At 34.9% G+C, this 16,572-nt stretch overlaps 1 protein-coding gene across 4 annotated transcripts in view; it reads left to right on the plus strand.

The window, feature by feature from the left end:
* Positions 1 to 265: 265 nt before the first annotated feature.
* nAChRalpha6 (nicotinic acetylcholine receptor alpha6) overlaps positions 266 to 16,572 on the plus strand; it is a 389,695-nt gene continuing 373,388 nt past the window's right edge. For 2 of the 4 annotated variants that reach the window (XM_076530281.1, XM_076530282.1), the window contains exons 1-2: positions 268 to 1,696; positions 4,414 to 4,899. In XM_076530281.1, coding sequence (XP_076386396.1) covers positions 4,764 to 4,899 — 136 coding nt within the window. In that variant the 5' untranslated portion in view covers positions 268 to 1,696; positions 4,414 to 4,763. Of the gene's footprint in view, positions 1,697 to 4,413; positions 4,900 to 16,572 lie in introns of all 4 variants that reach the window. The other 2 variants (XM_076530284.1, XM_076530283.1) reach the window with 2 other exon arrangements.

Raw genomic sequence — 16,572 nt, forward strand, 5'->3', positions numbered from 1 at the left:
CGTACGTGTAGCTTGAGCTCTAACGGTGTTGAGCTATGGGGGTTCGCGAGGTAGTCGAACGGAGCGCAGCATCCGTCCGCGCGAGAAAGACAGGAACACGTTTCTCCGGTACACAGTGGTGGGCAGAATATTGATCTGTGGGGTGGGCTTCGGGGATGGTGTCCTCGAGCCTTCTACCCCAGGCCACCCACTCTCCTGATCCTTCTCTGTCTCACCAGAGCCACCCGGCTGGTAGCCGGAGCGATGGTGGGGAGGACGCTAGTTGCGTGGTGGTCCAGTCCGCAGCTTCCCGCGAAATCATGGTGGGACTGAACGCGAACGGTAGGGGTGGTTAAGGAGGGGATAAAGAATGGTAGAGGGAAGGTTGTACCCGTCGTGGAAAGCCTTACTCGCGTCTATATCGCGGCCGGTAGCTGCGAGTCGCGAGAGCTCGACCGGCAGCTCTTACACGACCCCGACCGCCTCCTATTTCAGGGTACTTTCAGTTCCGTTTGGATACCCGATCACAGAACGAGGCGGTTTTCTCCCTCCCACCCCCTTCTCTCTCTTTCTCTCTCTCTCTCTCTCTCTCTCTGTTACTCGCTTTTTCACTCGCCCACTTCTCGTCCCGTCTCTCTTTCTCCCACAATCACTGCCACGCATCCTTCTCTCTCGTTCTCCCTCACTCTCTCTACCTAGCTGTTGCCCCTTTGGCTCTATCCGCGCACACGCCTCGCTTCTGTCCGCTTCGCCTTTTTCTCGACCGCTGTCTCAGTCTACCGCGAGTCGCCTACGTCTGCTTGCAGACCCGCGTGTGACAGTGTATCATCCTCGAAGGATCGCAGCCTCATCCGGTCTGGACACCGGCCTGACTCTGCCAGGTAGCGGCCGGTGGGTGCGATATGTCGGATACTCGTGTCTTGTGCGGGAAAACGCGGACAACGTTGTCGGAACGTCGTTGAACTCCGCTGAACCATGTCCGAACGTCCGGGCCAACGAGATTAACTGTGTTCAGTAAAGGATGTGGTCCATCCGGAACGGTTACGAGGATGCTCTCGCACGGGTGTCCAGCAACTGACCGTGTTACTTATGAGAAAGGGAAAACGAAGCGTTCCTGGAGGATCTGATGTAGAAGACGGACACGGAAAGTGGGAGCAGCACGCTTGGCCAAGTTGCCTGGATACGGGCAAGCACCGTGTTGCGCTCCGGTGAAGTAGGAGGAAGGAGGTGGAAGGTGGTGGTGCTAATACACGAAAGGATGGAGGGTGCGGTGGACAGTAGTGGGACGAAGAAGACGATGCACGAGGCCGAACAGGCTACGAACGCAGGCTCGTGCTGCGTCCAACAATCGCGATAGCATAGCAGCCTTCTTCGGATACAATCGCGTGTATGATAATCTAAACAGGAGCGTTGCTCGTTGAAGCAACACCGTGGCCGGGTCCAGTCTGATCCTGCGGTTCACTCGTTCATACCTCGAAGCTTCCTCGAATGACAAATTTCTAACAACGAGATACCAGATGTGGGATATGTGCTCTGACAGTGAATGCCCCTGAAGAATACGTATCTCTAACGCCTGTGAATCGAGTGTGCATGAAAAAAAGCTCGTGAAAACTTTTGCTCCATTGTTGTACGAGCCTTTTCGAAACAACGCCAGGATAGAACGTTGGCGTGCTATTGATAAATGGTGGCAGGCGGATGATGCTGGGAACGATTGTAGGTACGTTAGAAATCGTCGTCGGGATTCGGTGAGATAGGTTAGGTTTCCTGGACAGATGGAATTATGGAAGCTTTTTCTGGGTCGTCTTAAAGCTGGGCTGATCATTTCGAACAATGCAAATTAAAGCTAGGCGTTAGGGTCAAGGGAGCACGTGTTAAATAGATGTTAACGCGATGATTGCTGGCCTCACCGCTGCTACGTATTTGATTCTGGTGAACGACGCGAAATACAGGGAAAAATAAATTTTCCTATAATTGCGTTAATTTATCGAAACTAGGAACTTTGAGTTTGGGTTCAAAGTTCGATTATTAATTTGAGTTATCGCGTCCCCGACTGGGCACAGCTGTTTCTACTGTAGTGGTCGAGGTGTTAAGGTGTTGTTTGTCATGTGGGTCATCGGCGATTGTACTACAAATTTAACATTATAGAAACTGTTTCGAGCATCCATATTGTAATAGCAATATGAGGTAGTACATTTAACAAACATAGAGATACAATAGATAAACATTGAAATAGAATACGATGAGAATGCATAATATGGATTATTAGAAATATTCGAAATTGTTCTAACACGATTTTTTAAACTGTTAATGTTTAACAGCTAAATTTTGGGAAAATTATTTTTGTAGAAATGTAAAGAAGTTAAATGCAATTTAATGTTTTCCAACTGTAAAAATGTTTGGAATGATTAGAATGGTGGTAGTTAAACTTGTTGCGATCACAATTGTTAATTTGCAATAGTTAAATTTTTGTAGTTGCAATTTGAGGGAAGATTATATTCCCTTTAAGTCATTAGTTCTCTTCTAATATCCGGTATATAACGATTAAACTGTAACAAGGTTTCTCTAAACAACGTGCGTTTCCGCATAAATTCATCAAGGGTTGCGATATAACAATCAGGTCAATCGGTAGCGCGTACTGTGTAATCTGTGGGTCTGTAACTAATCAGGTTTATTTGAGTAATACACGTCTTCAGAAAATTTCTTCCAATTTTGTTGCACTGGAATTATACAACTCGGTTGTTATGTAAATCACAGTAATTTTAATTGTAGAAATTGCAAATCGGATATCATTCATGTTAAAAAATTAGCAATTTTAATTACAGTATAAAAATTGTTACCTAAAGTATATCTTCTTTTTTAATTTTACAAATTCAACAATCGTATGGACACGGCATGAGAATAGAAATCACAAAGTAGTAGAGATAATTTGTATTGTATTCGAAACTAAATTTATTATGATTACTCAATTTTTGGACGAAAATTTTTTCATTTTATTTGTACAGTGATTATATGATAGTTTCAGAAATTATATTTCAAAATTAAGAAATTGGAATCTTTATTGTTAAATTGATTTATAATTATGATTATTTAATCTTTTTAATTTTCATGAAATTTAAAATTCAATGTCTTTGATGTAGATTTTTATATAAAAAATTACAAATCGTGACAACAAAAATCCGATTTCAGAATAGACAACTTTAATTCTAACGCATTTATTCATATTAATAAAAATGACAAATTGTCTTTCAAACACTGTAGACAATTCTTCTATAACCGATTATGTGTACAAATTTTTTGTTCACAGTATTCTGTTAACAGTCTTTGGAAATTGTATAATAAAACATAAATTTCTAAATGGACAGTTACAATCTTAATACAGATACATTGTTAAACAGAAATTTTAATCAACCTTCACAGAAAACAGTGACGTATCAAATCTTTTTACCATATCCTAGTAACTAATTATATCTTACAAATTATGTAGAAATTGCATAATGAGGACAAAAACAAATTTCCAAGAAATAACTTTAATCCTGACACATTTGTTGAAATTACTGAATGAAAACTTTAGCTGTCGTTCTTAAAGATAACCTTACATCAAAATTTTCTGATCTAAATATTCTGGTAATAATGTTCCACCTAAAATTGACATAGAAATTTTGTAATAAAAACAACAACAGATTTCAAAAAAATAGCTCTAATCCCTTGCTCAACGTTTTTAAAAAATAACCACATATCTTTCTAAATGTCACATGTGGTTCTAGAAGTGATCATATATCTTCCCAAACTGAATACACCTATGCTGATAAAATACCTTCCCAAAAATTATCACATAAGTATCTGAATATGATCATACACTTTGTCAGAACAGATCGCATATCTATTTAAAACTGGTAAAATAGCTTTTAAGAAATGAGCACATGAATGTCTAATAATGATTACATACATTTCTAAAACAGATCACATACCTATCTAAATTTGACAAAATACTTTTCCAAAAATAATCACATAAAATGCTTGAAAATCATTATACACCTTGCCAGAACAGATTGCATATTTAAAAGTAATAAAATATCTCCCCAAAAATAATCACATAGATATCTAAAAATGATCATGTTATATACGTTTCCAAAGCAGATCACTATCTAAAAATAAATAAAACACCTTTCCAAAAATAATCACCTAAGTGTTCAAGAATGATCATACACTTCCCCAAAAACGATTACATCCCTATTTAAAACTGATACAATACCATTTCAAAAATGATTCAAAGATAATGAGACGCAATTCACCGAGCGAATCCAGCAAACACTGCAAAGCATCCATCAGTTGCTATCAAAAGCAGCTCGCAAGTCAAAGTGGTCGCCTTAGCAAGTAGTACAATAGCATAAGTTCTCGCAGACCAGTTTGACATAATGTACCAATTATTTTCAGGAGTTCACCCGTAGAATGGTCTACGAGAGGACCTAGAACTCCGCCGTCTGTCATTGGACTCGAAGGAAGTTGTTCCAGTCCGAGGTAGCTCTGTTATCGTGCGACAGAAAGTGATGGTGTAAAACGATCGGTTATGGCGTGAAAAATCGGACGAGTGCATCTCAGTGATTATCATGTTAAGAATCAGTGGAACGAGCGAAGAATTATCGGGCAACCGTTCGTGACGGTGAATCGACAGCTAAATGTGACACGTAAATATAGTGTGCAGTGCATCGAGACAGGAACCAGGAACAGGCAGAATACGAAAGGAGGAGCAGGTGAAACCGACCAAAAACCTTTGCCGATAGGAGATGTCGAGCTGGCAGAGTCTGCAAAATTCATTCGCCATGGCGAACCAGACAAGAGGTCTGCCACAGATGCGAATAAAGCTTTGTATGGTCAGCGCTGGTCTCCAAATAGTCCTCTTGCTCACCGTCCTACCTCAAGGTAAGTCGTCCAGCTTCCATTCGGATCTACTTTCGTTCGATGCTCGACAATTTTCAATTTCAGAACGCAATCTCGTCATAACGAAAGATTTTGCTGAACACCAGCTGCTTTCGGAAACGATAGGTTAGCACGTTTCACGTTAAATCACTCGAATATCGGTTAGTTAACGTGGACATTTTAAGGAAGACATTTCTATTTATCTGATTGCTTGAGGACACTTTAGGAGCTGCTTTAAAGGATTTTTATTAATTTTAATCGACGATTAATTCGATTAGCAGAGTGCTCGTAAAGGGACGTTTAAATGTGTTCTTAATGCAAATTTTTCTGTGGTGTGACATAAATTGGTACCTCGGGTGTAATGGAGGTTTTACGAGTATATTTATGTAAATTTGACCATTTTCATATTCACAAGTTTCCATATTATAGTAGAATTGTCGAATTTTTAAGTCCTCAAATAATTATATGTTCAAATATTAAAATTCACAAATTTGTAAAGTCCAAAATCTTTAAGTTGCTAAATTTCCAAATATCTAAATTCCCAAATTATCAAGATTTCTGTATTGCCAAATTCCAAAATTTTCTGGATTTCTAAGTTACCAAGTTTCTGAATTTCTAAATAATAAAAAATGTAGGCTAAGAAGAAAATACAGTTAAAAATTTTGCTGTATTGTTGATCGAATTAATCGTTGATTACAGTTAATCCAAATTGATTGAAAGTTTGTTCTAAGTAGTCTTCATCATTTAAAGAGCACCTAATCTTTTACTCTATAGCAGACACAAATTATGATTGGTACTAAAAATGGTTTTATATAAGCTATTTTGTAAATGTATCAAAGTATACTTGAAACGAAAAGCATAACGGGGTTAGAACACTCATTAAACCAAAAATAAATATAGCATAATGCACTGAAATTCTTTATTGAATTTTCAGAGCTATTCCAAAAAAGACTTTAATACTATAGAGAGCTACATTGCCTCATCTAAAATACAAATTATTATGACCACTTGATATACAAAGATTAACTCCTTGCACTATGATTTATTTGTCAGGTGCGTCAATCACAACTATAAAGTAAAACAGACAAAGAAAGTTAAAATGTTATGCCAGTTTTGTATCATCAAATCGTTGACTATGCAAATCATAATTGGATTTGAACTCCAAACTGAAGCGAGTATTGAACCAAATTTATTCCAGTAAAATTGATCACGAAGTTCGTCACGAGCTCGTCAAAATAGTGCAAGGGGTTAATATTATAAAATACATTTTCGGACATGCAGACATATCTGCTGTTTAAAAATGCATCAGAAATAATACTTATCGATCTTCTCGGATAATTCAAGAATTTCTACCGATGGTGTATATAGGTCTATCTTCACATGCAGGAGAAAATAATTTATTTACATTCGATCAACGAATGATCAAATATACACGATACATTCGTATGAATACAGGAGGCAAAGAAGAAGGCAGAGTTGGAAATGGAAGGAAATAGCTTTGAAAGCGAGTCTCGATAAGCTTGGCGTACCACCTCTAATTAAGGTTCACTTTGGATTTCCACTTTACAAGGTGGTAACCGAGCCACTACGACGAAACTGTGAACGAGGTCGTACAATTTCTGTCTCTTTCAGTGTCGAAACTTTTCTGATATCGCGGAAGATCATTTTGAAGAAGAATTTTAAACAGCACGGTTTGACACCAAATGAACCGGGAACGATATTCGAACGATTATGTACTTGTTTCGCGATATATCGCAAAATCTTAACAATTCCTGCATTCTAAAATTTTTTTGAATTTTGCACTTTCTTACATTTTGTAATTTAGTAAAACTGTGGATTGACGAGTTATAAAAATATGTCATAAATAGGGACATGGTTAGGTGTAGGTAGACTCTCGTTATATTGCCGCTTTTATGAATTTGTAAGGACAGTAGCGATTACTCGTTTTTATTATATTATTTTAGATATGTAAATAATATCATAAGTTCAATTTTCACACATTGTATCGCCGCGTTTTATTTTGCCATATTTTTACACGTATCACCACGCACCGTATTTGTATGAGTTTCTACACATTTTATTTCCACACGTTGTAATTCTACGTGTTGCTTTTCTACGCGCTGTACAGTCAGGTGTTAAACATCCACGCGATATATTTCCTTGCATTTTATTGTCACACGCTGTTTTTGTACGTGTTACATCCTCCTGCGTTGCATTTCTACATGTTGCATTTTCACGCGTTATATAGCCAAGCGTTAAATTTCTTTGTTGTATTTTCATATAATTTATTACCTTGTGGTTCTACACGTTGGTCACCTACTTATTATTTTTGCTCATCCTATATTAACATCCACTGTATTGCCATATATCGTATTATCATGTGTTGTATCGCCATATATCGTATTGTCATACGTTGTATTACCATATATTGTATTATCGTACATTGTATCGCCACATATCGTATTATCGTACATTTTATCGCCACATATCGTATTATCGTACATTGTATCGCCACATATTGTACTATCATACATTGCTTCACCACATATCGTATTATCATGCATTGTACGATCACATATCGTGTTATCATATGTTGTATCGCCATATATCTTACTACCATGCGTTATATCATCACATATATTATCACGCATTATATCGCCTTAAGTTGTATTCATCACGTTGCATCTTCTCGTGTTATACAATCAAACGTTAAATCTTCACGCATTACTCCACATGCTATATTTTCACATATTCTGTCATCATGTATTACATTGTCATCTGTTATATAGCCACTAAGATACATCTTGATATATCGTCAAACATTAAAATCACCCTTCTCCATATAATTAACCGTCACATCAAAATCCTAATCACATAAAAATCTTAAAGACCTTCTACATTGCTAGTTTTAAGAATTATTTCCCATTCTTACATGTAATAAAATTTTTATACAGTTCCATGATTTTATACAGTTTGGCAATATAATGAGTTTCGTACAAATACATATAATGAAGAAAGTTGTATCATCTTGAAGAGTATAGCAAAATTCGAAGACGAAGCAAAATTATCTGAGTGTCGTCGAAGTTGTTCAAAATCTCAATTTTCCGTCCTCTTTCGAGAATCAACTGTCGACAAGAGTCGTCGAGTGATCACCGCACAGTTTTCTCGAAATTGAACTCATCATGGCGGCCACACGATGAATGATTGTCGATAAAACACTCGTTATAAAACGTGATCTCTGGAAATTCACGACGGAAACTGAGGACAATTGTAATGGGATACCGAATATCGAGCACCAGCTTGGGAATAAGGAAACGGTTAATCGAGTGGAAAAAGTGTTTGGTTCATGCAAACACCGATATTCTTCGTCATTATTTCGTGTTTAAAAAGTGGTTTAAATACAGGTTACACTTAAATACAAGCTGATGAAGATTCATGTTGAGGCTTTTACTCTCAGAGGAAATTGTGTGAAGTTATTCAGAAAAAGATGAAGAAAGATAGTTGTTAATATTTATTGTTAACTCACAATCTTGCACAACGTGTGATTTTATTTATTTTACTAATCTCAAGATTGTAGTCACTGATCTCAGATTTTACTGATATGTTTATTTCATTTTAAGAATAATTTGAACCTAAAATAAAATTATTAACATTACATTATAGCTAACAGTAGAGTTGTTTTATCATAAGTTATATAATGAATAACATCGTATAGTGACCCACTGCTTAACAATTCTGAGCAAATTATTTAAACGGTATCTAATTTCCTGGATTATCTAGTATTTAGACCGCTGTTTAGCATATCTCAGGGTAGTCAGACTCTAAAGTATATTCTACAAAGTAGTCTTGAATTACCTTAGAACTAAGCGTTAGAACGAAGAGAGCTTTGAATGAACTTTTTTTATATCTAGACAGTGTTTAAATATTGCAAAAGACATTTGTAGCAATTGTAAACCAGCATTTAAGTTTATTTCTACGAGTACCTGATATTTCAATTTCCCAACCTGTAAACGTACTGCTACGTTTCTCTTAGGTTATTTCGAGAAGTAGCTCATATAACATACTTTTAAAAAAGAACTTCTTTCATTTTACATAATTTGTAGTAAACATTCGTGCAACTCACTTCAACTCCGTATCATAAAACAAACATATTTCGAGTACTAAGCGTTACATCTTAAATATATGTGACGGACTCGGCAATATGTAACAAAATATGAAATAAAAGAGAACCATATTTAACCCACTTTCTCCACACATGAGATACACGATGCAAATTTAGTGTTCAAACATAATTTATAGAAGACATTTACCGTGCTGGACATTTACATCAGATTAAACTCTTCTTCGTTATCTAATTTTGTTCATCATTCTGAAACATGCATCATGCTATCCCTGCATTTTTAATTATCGTGTAGTTATATATTTATGGAATCCATTTTTAAGTATTCCATCCGAAAGCTGGAGAACATCGGGATATTTTATTCACCTCATAATGCACCTACGGCTTCTAGGGACTATAAATCTTTCGCTATGCACTGTCGGACGAAAGTTTGTATGTACTTGTTAATAAAAAGAATGTTATGTTGCTCGAAAACACGATTTTGAGATACCTAAACGAATATAATATCTTGAAATCATACATGTATGATTATAATACAGTGTATTATAAATATTCATTACAGGGTACAAAATTTCATTATCGTATGAGAAATATGCAAGGATTAAAATATTATACCCTGCAATTTTCATTAAATTTAATATTTATACTTTAATTATATTTTCCGAGTACCGCGTAAATTTTAATGAGAGTCTATTATTTAAGTAAGAACATCCTTACCAAATCATAATTTGTAAGAGATCTTAAAAATTTGTGCAAAAGTACTAAATTTGCCGTGGACAAAATTTACTTGAATATTTTACCAAACACTTATCATTAAATCCAAATGCAAATTTACTGAAAAATGAAGTGGACAAATAAATAAGTAACTGAATCATCAACTATAGACCATTTTTTAAATGTAATATGAAGTATGAAGTCTGAAAGTACTTATTTTGATTGGTTGATGCTTAAGTATTAAATACAGAGTGAGGACGCAGTAAATATACTAAATCTCTGGAGGGTAGTATAGACTGTAGAGATTGATACAAAAAAAGAAGGGTAGATACACAAAGAAACGTTATTACACGGCAATACCATTTTTGTCGGTGAAGAATGTGCTTTCGAAGGTCGAAGCTCGCACATTTCTTCCTACAGTTGGGAGATTACACCCGATAATAAGTCATCCGATTTATCGCCATGCTTCCGTTGAAATATCCCCTCGAAGGGACCAGATTTCTAGGGTGTGCACCACCCCCTAACGGTGCCCGCGATCGTGAGTTATATCCGACCAGAGCGTAGAAAGCTTCCTGCAAAACTGGTCGAGACACCGCGTATTTTTTCATTTTAAGGTTTTATGCCGACCGATAGCTGTTTCTCAATTATTTATCCACGTAAAAGGATTCATTGCGCGTGCTATGGCGATTTTTATACGGTGACAAAGCGGCCATCGCGAGAAATATTTCTCACTGTTCTTGCGAGAAGAACAGGAAGCATTCCGTTTCTTCTTACATTTATTTTTTGCTTGGATATAAAAGAGATTTATTGGCGGTGGATCAAGTAAGGAATATTTACTTATTCCAGTCGGACAATTTGGTACAATACCATTGATATATATTGTTTTCTGTAAGAAATTACATCGTTTACGTGAATTTATTGAATGTTATATCTGTGGGAATTTGTTTAGTTTAAAATGAATTATGCAATATGATTATTTTACATTAACATTGGAATGGTGGGTCATTAAGATTGCAACAACTTAAATTTACTTCCACTTTTAATTTTAAATTTTTATTCTAATTTTATTTACTTCAATTCAAATTTTATTTGCATTAACTTTAATTTCAATGTTCATTTTAATTTTAGACTTATTTCACTTCTGAACCTTAACTTATTTTTTTAGATATTGTATTTCCGATTTATAACAATATTTTGCTGTAGAATATATTCACAATATATATTTACAATAAAAGTATATATTTATAATAATATATTCACAATATATATTTACAAGTATATATTTACAATAAAATTATTATTGCATTTATTTTGTAGCTTAGAGTCACAGTTGATTCAACATCCACTATTCAGCAATTAATATTAAAGCAACATGATATTTAAATAAATATTGCTCAAAATACCTCTTTACAATTTTAATTTAATTTAAGTATTTAAATTTCAAGATAATATTTTAATTTAACATATAAATCGTTTTTTTAACACAAATTTGAAATTGTCATATTTCAAAAAATGCAAAATATATGAGAAATAAAATATCTATTAACCCATGAACGGTTGATGCGACTATAAATAAATAAGTGAAAAAGAATACTTCTATTCGTTAGGTACTTTCAAGGACTGTCTACATTGTTTAAAACAATTTTCTTGAATAATGAATAGTTAAAGAATTATTTGAAGTAGAGATTTACGATTCTTCCGGTCGGAAGTCGCTTTAAAGTTCATTCTTCCGGGAGAAGTCCTGACAGACGCATTGTGTTCGTACAATTGGTACATTTGTGCTTTGACAACTTTAAATAAACATCTTCACAGTGTTCTTTCAACCAAAAAAATTCTTTCACAATTGTCTGATGAATTTTATTGTATTATATAACATTACTAATTTTAGCAGTAATTTAACAGTTTGAAATCACCGCTGTTTTAATCGCACAAGTTTGTACCTGTGGATAATTATCGAACATTAAATATATGTTATGTATGCAATAATACTGATTGTAATTATTGGAAGCAAATTACCAATTTTAAATAATACGTGTTTCCATTTTAACAATTACATACTAAGTCTTTTGTTTATGTCACAGTTATTGTACGAATCAATGCACGTAATTATTAATTTGGTAAATAAATTTAAGTTCTTCACTAAAAGGATCGTAAATTTTTAAATGTAAATGCGTATACATCGCATAAAGTTAATGAAAGTAGATGTAAAGGTGCAGTTTAAATGGATATTTTAGTTAATGGAGGCACTAGTGAATAATCTACAAATATGACGTTATCAAATTAACAATGATTGCATATTCGCATATATTTATAAAATCAGATGTAGCTAAAATGTACTGCAATTATCCATTAACTAATAAAAACAATAATTATGATGTGATATATACATATTTTGCATAAGTTTGCATATTTTGTATAATTTTGCATAAACATATTTACACCTTATGTAATTTGAGATTCGTAATAAATTCACTGAGAATCTAAATAAATAATGGAAAATACATTCGTACATACGACAGATCATTCTTTTTACGACATTCTTCTTATATCAATTTTGTTTATAAGATATTTAAACTTACTACACTTTTCTCATTGACACATTTGTTACGGGCAAATTTAATTGAAGAATTAATATAAAAGGATATGTGGAGATATTTTAAATAGTATTTGAATTATACTTACAGCAGAAGACAGTGATTTATAAAATTAATTATTCGTATCCTTCACACGGTGACGATCACTGACACTACTGTGGCGCCACACGTATTTTAGCGGGCAATGGCTGTTGACGCCACGCTGGCGTCATGCAAATTTCAACTTCAATTAACCACTGACGCCACAGTGGCGTCAATTATACACGTACAGATATACTTTTCCATTTTCATAGAACTATTAACCGTTTTATATTCAAAATAATCAAGAATTAATTCTAACAGTCCTGGATAAAATAATATTTCAAATGAAAAATGGAAATGCTTTCAGAAATTCAATTTTATAGAAGAAATTTTCTTGACTAGGTTAGTGCAAGATATAACTACACTATTAAAACATAAATTAATTTAAATTACCATTAAATTATAGATTTAATAGTTTTCTCATAAAATTGTGAATAAATTATTTAATTTGTAAATTATGTCACTGTTACATTATAAATTTAATTGTTAACGTATTACAAAATCATAGATCAATTATTTCATCTGTAGAAAGCTATTAAATTATACACGTAATAATTCACTCATCATAAAATTGTAAATAAACAATTTGATCAATAAATGACAGATAAGTATTAAATTATAAATTTAATACTTCACTTATTACAAAATTACAGATAAACTATTTAACCTATAAATAATAGATAACTACTAAATTCTAAATTATTTACTGCCATTGTTAAATTATTATTATAAATTATAAATGTATTTACAAAATTATAGAAGAACTATTTAATCTATAAATGACGAATATTAAATTAGGAGCTGAGGACCACAGTACTGGCTCATAGTTCCAAACAATCAATTAATCAACTATTAAATTATAATCAATAACCGAATATTATTTAACAGAATTAAAATAAATTCATACGTTAAATGATTTTCTATTTTAACCACAAATTAAAGTTTATTTCGAAATTTAAACTCACGAAGGGTTGAAAACTTATTTCACTACACAGTGTCTCAATGTTCAATCGTTGATCACAACCTGTATCCTCCAGTTAATCAATCTAATATCAATAAACCGAATTCCTTAAACGCACATAAATATTTGCTCTGTGCACACAAAAGGGTTAATATTCGCGACGTTTCGAGTTGACGATCCGCGTGTTCCGTATTCGTAGCGAGCATACATTTGTGAATTCACCTGAGCAAAACTCAAACAAGCTTCGAATGCACATTGTGCGGGAATATACGAGTGTGAGCTAATGCAAAGAGAGAATGAGAGAGGCGACAGGGTTAAGCCGACAAGACTTACCGACGCAGAACGGAAAAACATTTTTCCTCTTGGTGAAATCTCGCTCGTAAGCCTCTCGAGCGCTACTCCTTTCAGATAATGCCCGTACATGCTCGCTCACGGGCAACGCGTGTACGTTTTGAGCGATAGAATGGTGCATGCGTTTCTACGAATCAATATCGGCACAGTTATCACCGTGTGTCGAGTCTCTTGCTAATGCAATGCAAAAATCTTCTGTTATCGAGGTTCATTCTATTAATTTAACCTTATATTTGACGCTAAACTTACTGGCATATAATGCATTACTTTCATTGATACATTGTATTAGCTGGAAATTAAAAACGAAGTTGGAGAATAATTGAACAGTCAATGAAACATTAATTATTATACATGTGAAATCTCAAATCCCAAATCCCCAAATCTCCAAATCCCCAAATCCACAAATCTCCAAATCCACAAATCTCCAAATCCACAAATCTCCAAATCCACAAATCTCCAAATCCACAAATCTCCAAATCCACAAATCTCTAAATCCACAAATCGCCAAATCCACAAATCGCCAAATCCACAAATCTCCAAATCCTCAAAACCCCAAAACAACCCAAAATTGCCATATCCTCAAATCCCCAAATCCCCAAATCCCCAAATCCCCAAATCCCCAAATCCCCAAATCCTCAAATCCCCAAATCCCCAATCCCCTAATCCCTAAACCTCCAAACCCCAAATCCCCTAATACCTAAATCCCTAAATCCCAAATTTCAAACCTTAAATCTTCATATTTCACCGATTCCAAAATCCCAATCCACTAAATCTCCGATCCTCATTCGCAAATTCAGAATTGTCTCCCAAATCTAAAAGAGCCCTAAATGAGTCTCAAATGACTCCAAGACATAGCTTACACATTTCCAAAGCGCTATAACTACGTGTGAAATGGCGCTTCAACTCGTAATGCAATTCCGTAGTGTACTTAATGTTTGTAACAGTTTAATCAAGAAGGTTGTGTAATGTTGACCAGAGTTGCTTATCAAAGTGTAAGTTATTGAAGCTCTATTACTTCAGATTTTGGCTGAGTGGTTTACGGCTGAAAGCTAATCTAGTGAAACTTGAATGCTTCGTAGAATGTTAACTGACTAATCGTGTACCCACTTCTGCCATGACCTCAACATGTTCTTCGTTGATGCACATCCCGTTCACACCACCCGTTGACGGAGTTCCCCAACAAAATGGAACTTGCAGACTATAATGCTCTTCCTCATCCAAATCGTTCGAATTCGAATCTTTTCTTCGAAAACTAACTTTGTCGAAGAAATAAATTCGAGGAGTTCTGATCTCGTACGAAATCCTGTGAAAACAAGGTTGCTCTTCTCGCGAAATCGTAAAAATTCGAGGTACACGCACTCGAGTTCTTCTTCCTTGAAAACGAAGTTTATGAGGGAAATAAATTTGTGAAGTTTAAAGCGTCGACGTTTTTCTTTCAAAATTTTGGAATTTTTACCCTGGAGAGCGGAAGGATGCTGTATTCCGTTTTATGTTCCTTTCAATCGCCGATATTTGAAACCGGGGCCGGATTTCATTCTGTTTTATTTTTGGGATGAACAATTGATATATTCGAGATCGTAAATTTTCAGTAAGAATGAGACAAATTGAATAGCAGCTTTGATATGTTGCTTTATAATTTATGTATTGCTTGGATTATAGTTGGGTTAAATAGGCGTATCTGCTCTTAGGCACCACTATAGTGGCTTTGGCGACCATCTCTCTGTACGACGATCCACTATAGTGGCTCTTGCGAATGTCATCGTATACATGGCGCCATAGTGGCTCACTCTACTGGCTCACCCGCTCACCGTTTCAATTGAATAATCGTTTTCATATATTTTGATTCGCACTTTTTTGCTTTCACCACGTTTCATAAGAGTATTAACAAAGCCCACAAAAGCACATTACATGTAAATAAAAGGCACCAAATAGTTTAGGCACCGTGGGTACCTCTTTGCACTAATACACGATATTAGAAACATTTGGAAATTACATATTTTATGAATTTTCTAAAAAAGTAAATTATCAAAGTTAAAGTACATATAACATATCTTTGGGAAAAATTATAATTTAATTATCGAAAACTACATTCCAATGTATTCGCGTAGAGAACATTGTTACACATTGTAGTGCTATTTACGCGTAATTGGCGTCGAATTCTGCTGTACAGAGAAGCAGCGTTCAGCCGTGCCTGAGAGGTTAAGGTTGCGCCGCAAATATACAATTTCTAGTTTCTCATGGAATTATCCAAAATAATTTCAACCTGAGCACCACTTTCGAAATAAGCATCTTCAAAATATCATTAATTTACTCAAACTTCTATCGCCATATTAGGAAATTTGAATTACTTAAAAATATTAAGTTCTGTCATCTTTTCCTCAAAAATGTTTCCACACTTTCAGTTCAACTAAATATCATACAATGTTTTCCTATCCCCGTAATTCCTAGGTTTGTTCGTTGATCCCGTAGCTTTCCAATTAATTCGATAGCACGCAATTGGTTAAATGAAAATGCAAATTGTGAATGTCGTAAAACATTGCATCCCCCATTTTCATTATCAGATACACGGGCTTCAAACATGATTCACCAGAGGAGAAGCAACGAATCGAATTTTACCTCGAACCCGGTACTCGCAGTCTTCCAATCGATTCGCGGCTTGATTTACTGGTGGAAGTCGTTTTCTGAATCAAATGGAACAGCGACTCGCATGTACACGTGGCAAACAAAAATAAAACTGCCTCTCTATCCGAGTTACATATCGTTCACCCTGTCAAATACGACACGGATTCGTATAAATCTATGCTCGAGCCGAGAAAATTGTTGCAAAACATTCGGTCATATACAAAATGCCTACG

This window comes from Megachile rotundata, chromosome 4, assembly GCF_050947335.1.
Source record: "Megachile rotundata isolate GNS110a chromosome 4, iyMegRotu1, whole genome shotgun sequence".
In the NCBI taxonomy this organism is placed as follows: Eukaryota; Metazoa; Arthropoda; class Insecta; order Hymenoptera; family Megachilidae; genus Megachile; species Megachile rotundata.